Genomic DNA, 3,605 nt, shown 5'->3' on the forward strand with positions numbered 1-3,605 from the left:
GCTGTGCATACCAAAAAGCAAAGTAGTAAAAACGATGAAAAATATCCATTAAGATTTACATTTGACGATTACCAACACCCTTTGAAATAGAAAGAAACGGATATGGGAATCAGTATCTGAATGTATACTCAAGAGTGAGGTGTTCATTTTGAGACAAAAAGTATGATCGAGAAGCGGTAATGGCCAGGAGAAAATTTTGACGAATGGTGAAAATACATTGGATTTTCGAGTATAAAGCACATTCTTAAATAGTTTTAATTGAAAAAATAAAATGGTAGGAGACCATCATTCTCAGTTCTAGAACGACACTGTTTTGACAAAGTTTGTATCTTCTTGTTGCAATATTGGGTATTAACAGAAAAAATTGATACTTCTTAGGGTGTTGTTAAGCAAATGTAATACACTGGAGGATCGAGCGCATCACACGATGTCCTGGAATGCCTTCTGCCACTGCTTGAAGTTTAGCTCGGTCTTGGAGTGCTTGAGTTCGACCTTGCGGAACACGAACATCGGCTGCTTCTTCAGAATGTCGGCAGCTATTGGCTTGCCAAAGGTGACGTTGGTCTGCACGTCACTTTGGTAGCGCTTGCCACTTGTAGTGCTATTAGGGATGATGTGTACAATTCAAATTACTGCTCTGGACCAAGGTGTTTTAGCAGCAATATTAACATCTTCTTTTCAGGCAATTTACTTGGTACTGGCAATAGCACAGAGTTTCCTGCATCTCCTTTAGAGATTTATCTATAATAATTCAAATGGTCAGTATTCTGAAAGACTAGCATACGTTTTGAACTGTGCCTCTTGCTACTACATAGAAGGATACTGTAGGGATTCATCATTTTCTACGTGCTGAAATACTTCTTTAGTTTGTATGCGTTCAAAGGTCTAAAGAAAAGTGTTCAAACGCTCATTTCAATTAGAATCGAGCATGATGTAATCTCTTACGTGTAAGTCCAGGCGAATTTGCCGATTATGGTGTTCTCGTTGGGGTACAGCAGCTTGTCCACACACCAGTCCGCAGCGGTCAGCGAGTTGGTCATCACAGGGCCGTCAGCAGGGAAACCGCTCCCGGTCAGCTGAAGAATATTTATCCACACACCGTTAGTTCTTGATGTATACAATAGAGGATTTATGTTTAATTTGTAATTGTAATTACAGATATATTTTAAAGTTGGGGTAGGTCGTAGTAGTGTCTTTTTTTAATCTAACGCTCAAAAATTAGTATTGCATAATCATCAACTTCAACCGTCACCTCTCTCTACACATATTATAATATAAGTTACAACCAGGTAAACTAGCAACTGCGAATTCAAGACACCGCGAATTTGCAAGTCCAGAGTATAACTACGGTAATACAGAATTGCTTCAGCCAATTTCAAATACTACGAAAACCCCGTTTTCCTCCAACAACGAGGTAAGACTATCACAAAAGAAAAATAGTTTACATTACCCTAAACTCTCCTTTGATATGGTTTCCCTTATAGGTATAGCGGTGGTCTGAATGCAGCATGGCACCATCCTCAAACCGCATTGTACGATGCATTACGTAGCTGAAACAAGTAAACAAACAACTTACAAATATGTACATATTTCAAACAGGTTGATACTGCCCTTTGACCCTTACTCTCATCATAAGGCGAATCTGTAAAAGCTTTAAAATCTCTAAAATGTAAAAGCACATTATTAGTGACAGGCTCTTCCCTCCAGGATGCATTATGATAGCTACATAAAGAGCTTTTAATACGTAAGCATCATAATGCATATTACAAAGACATAATGTGCAGAGCATGAAAAGGTCCTATCACTTACCCGGAGCCATCGTGCATGGCGGCCTGGTAAGGCGACATCGCTCCGTCGGGGAAGGGCAGGTACTGGTAGAAGCCGTAGCCGATGTTTGGGACCAGGATCCAGGGGGAGAATGACAGGTCACCACTGTTGGACTTTAGGTGGAGCTCCTGATAACCCTGAAGATGGAGGAATCGAGTTTAATTTTACCAGACGATATCAACAAGACCATTTCCTACTGACAGGCTTTATATGCAGATATTTATTATAAGATTATGAGCATGGAAACAACACTTTCATCATTGATGTCAAAATGTCATAGTATATCTATGGTAGATTATTTTGACTTTATAATCTAGACCTTTGCAAACTAGGGAGAGATGGAAATCAGACAGGGATCATAATGTCAGAATCCGTCCAATTCTACCCAAAAAAATTTAAAATCCATTAAGCGCACTATATGCAGATAAGGACTTTGAGTTACATAAATTAGGAGCAAATTCTATAATTCTGTAACACTATGCCTATTCAAGACGTTAAGTATTTTTGGCACGATGGAAGCCAGGATGAAAATTCCAGTATACTTACTTCCTTTGCATTGCCCTTGCCTCTGCCCTCCAAGTCAAACTCATGTCCATTGATTGAGCCGGAGATGTGTAAATCGTGGGTCGCTGGAAGAGGCTGCAAGCAAAGTATGCCAGTGCATCTGATTAATACAAGGTATATGGCAACATTCTATGTATCAGTTGGTGACTTGTGTTATAATGAAGCTGAAACAAAGTAGGTAGAGTAATACAGCAGTGTCTGTCTGAGGTCCTAATATGCAAAAAAAGATTATTCTCCTCACTATAGATGTGACGGCTTTTTCTGTTCATTACAAAATGAGGGTTATCATATCATGAATATGGTAATAGAATGAAGTGCTGAACATTTTACCATGTTTGTTGTGACGTGTTGGACGTCGTCTCAGATATTGATCGTAATAGAAACGTGAGGAGTCTGATGACAACCAAACTTAGATAATGTTGTTACATTATTCCATCCACGTTAGAGGTACATTGTGTTTGACACCTACGTACGTACAGAATACCATGCATTCACTTCTCGAGTGGGTCATTCAGTTCACAAACAAACAAACAAACGAGCAAACAAGCAAATGTCCACCTCAAACACATACACATACACAAATCACACATACACAAACACACACACACACACACACACACACACACACATATATTTTTACCATGACCTTAGGGTAATTAAAGGAGACCGAAACTCCAGAGGGGGCGATATTTTCTAAAATATATTAATTTCAGGAAGTAAAAATGAATACGATAAAGAACCCACTAGTCCCGTTCGCATCGAAAAGCACTCGAAAAACAATGAATTACATAACAGGGAATACTTTTTTTTTCTTAGATGGCAGCATTCATAATTGAATACATTAATGCGCAAATAAGACAAAATTTTGGGCATGACGAACTTAAAGTCTTTGTCACCAACAAAATAAGTTCCTACATTTTCCTACAGGCTTACACGTGTTTCGTTCTTTAGTGCTCCGGTTACTTTAAACGAAAACTAATCACCAAACTAAGAATAATACTTTAAACAAAAGGCTAAACAGAAAGATTGTTTTAGAAGATAGTAATGATCTTTAAAATATGATTGCACATTATCTTACCATGATAGGACTTTCCGTAGATCTCTTTGCTTGATTGTCTGTCTGTTTTTCAGTGGCGTCCGATTAGACCAATGCGATCTTTGATGCATCAATTCGTTCTTATATACTCAATATCGGAATGTGGGCGGAGACATGT

General features: G+C 38.5%; 1 protein-coding gene across 1 annotated transcript; it reads right to left on the bottom strand.

Moving 5' to 3' along the window:
* Positions 1-374: 374 nt before the first annotated feature.
* On the bottom strand, positions 375-2,777 carry LOC136431513 (GFP-like fluorescent chromoprotein dsFP483). Its single transcript, XM_066422914.1, has 6 exons — positions 2,722-2,777; positions 2,374-2,466; positions 1,810-1,964; positions 1,451-1,550; positions 946-1,076; positions 375-601 (listed from the first exon to the last, which is right to left on the bottom strand). The coding sequence occupies exons 1-6, from the start codon at positions 2,722-2,724 to the stop codon at positions 421-423; spliced, it is 663 nt and encodes a 220-aa protein (XP_066279011.1). The 5' UTR covers positions 2,725-2,777; the 3' UTR covers positions 375-420.
* Between the last annotated feature and the right edge of the window lie 828 nt (positions 2,778-3,605).

This window comes from Branchiostoma lanceolatum, chromosome 3 (assembly GCF_035083965.1).
Source record: "Branchiostoma lanceolatum isolate klBraLanc5 chromosome 3, klBraLanc5.hap2, whole genome shotgun sequence".
NCBI classification, from domain to species: domain Eukaryota; kingdom Metazoa; phylum Chordata; class Leptocardii; order Amphioxiformes; family Branchiostomatidae; genus Branchiostoma; species Branchiostoma lanceolatum.

Excerpts from the sequence above, each read along its gene's own strand:
- LOC136431513 (XM_066422914.1), bottom strand. Across the intron at positions 1,551-1,809 it reads GCCATGCACGATGGCTCCGG|CTACGTAATGCATCGTACAA; the intron begins GTAAGTGATAGG and ends TACTTGTTTCAG. Across the intron at positions 602-945 it reads AAATTCGCCTGGACTTACAC|CACTACAAGTGGCAAGCGCT; the intron begins GTAAGAGATTAC and ends CATCCCTAATAG.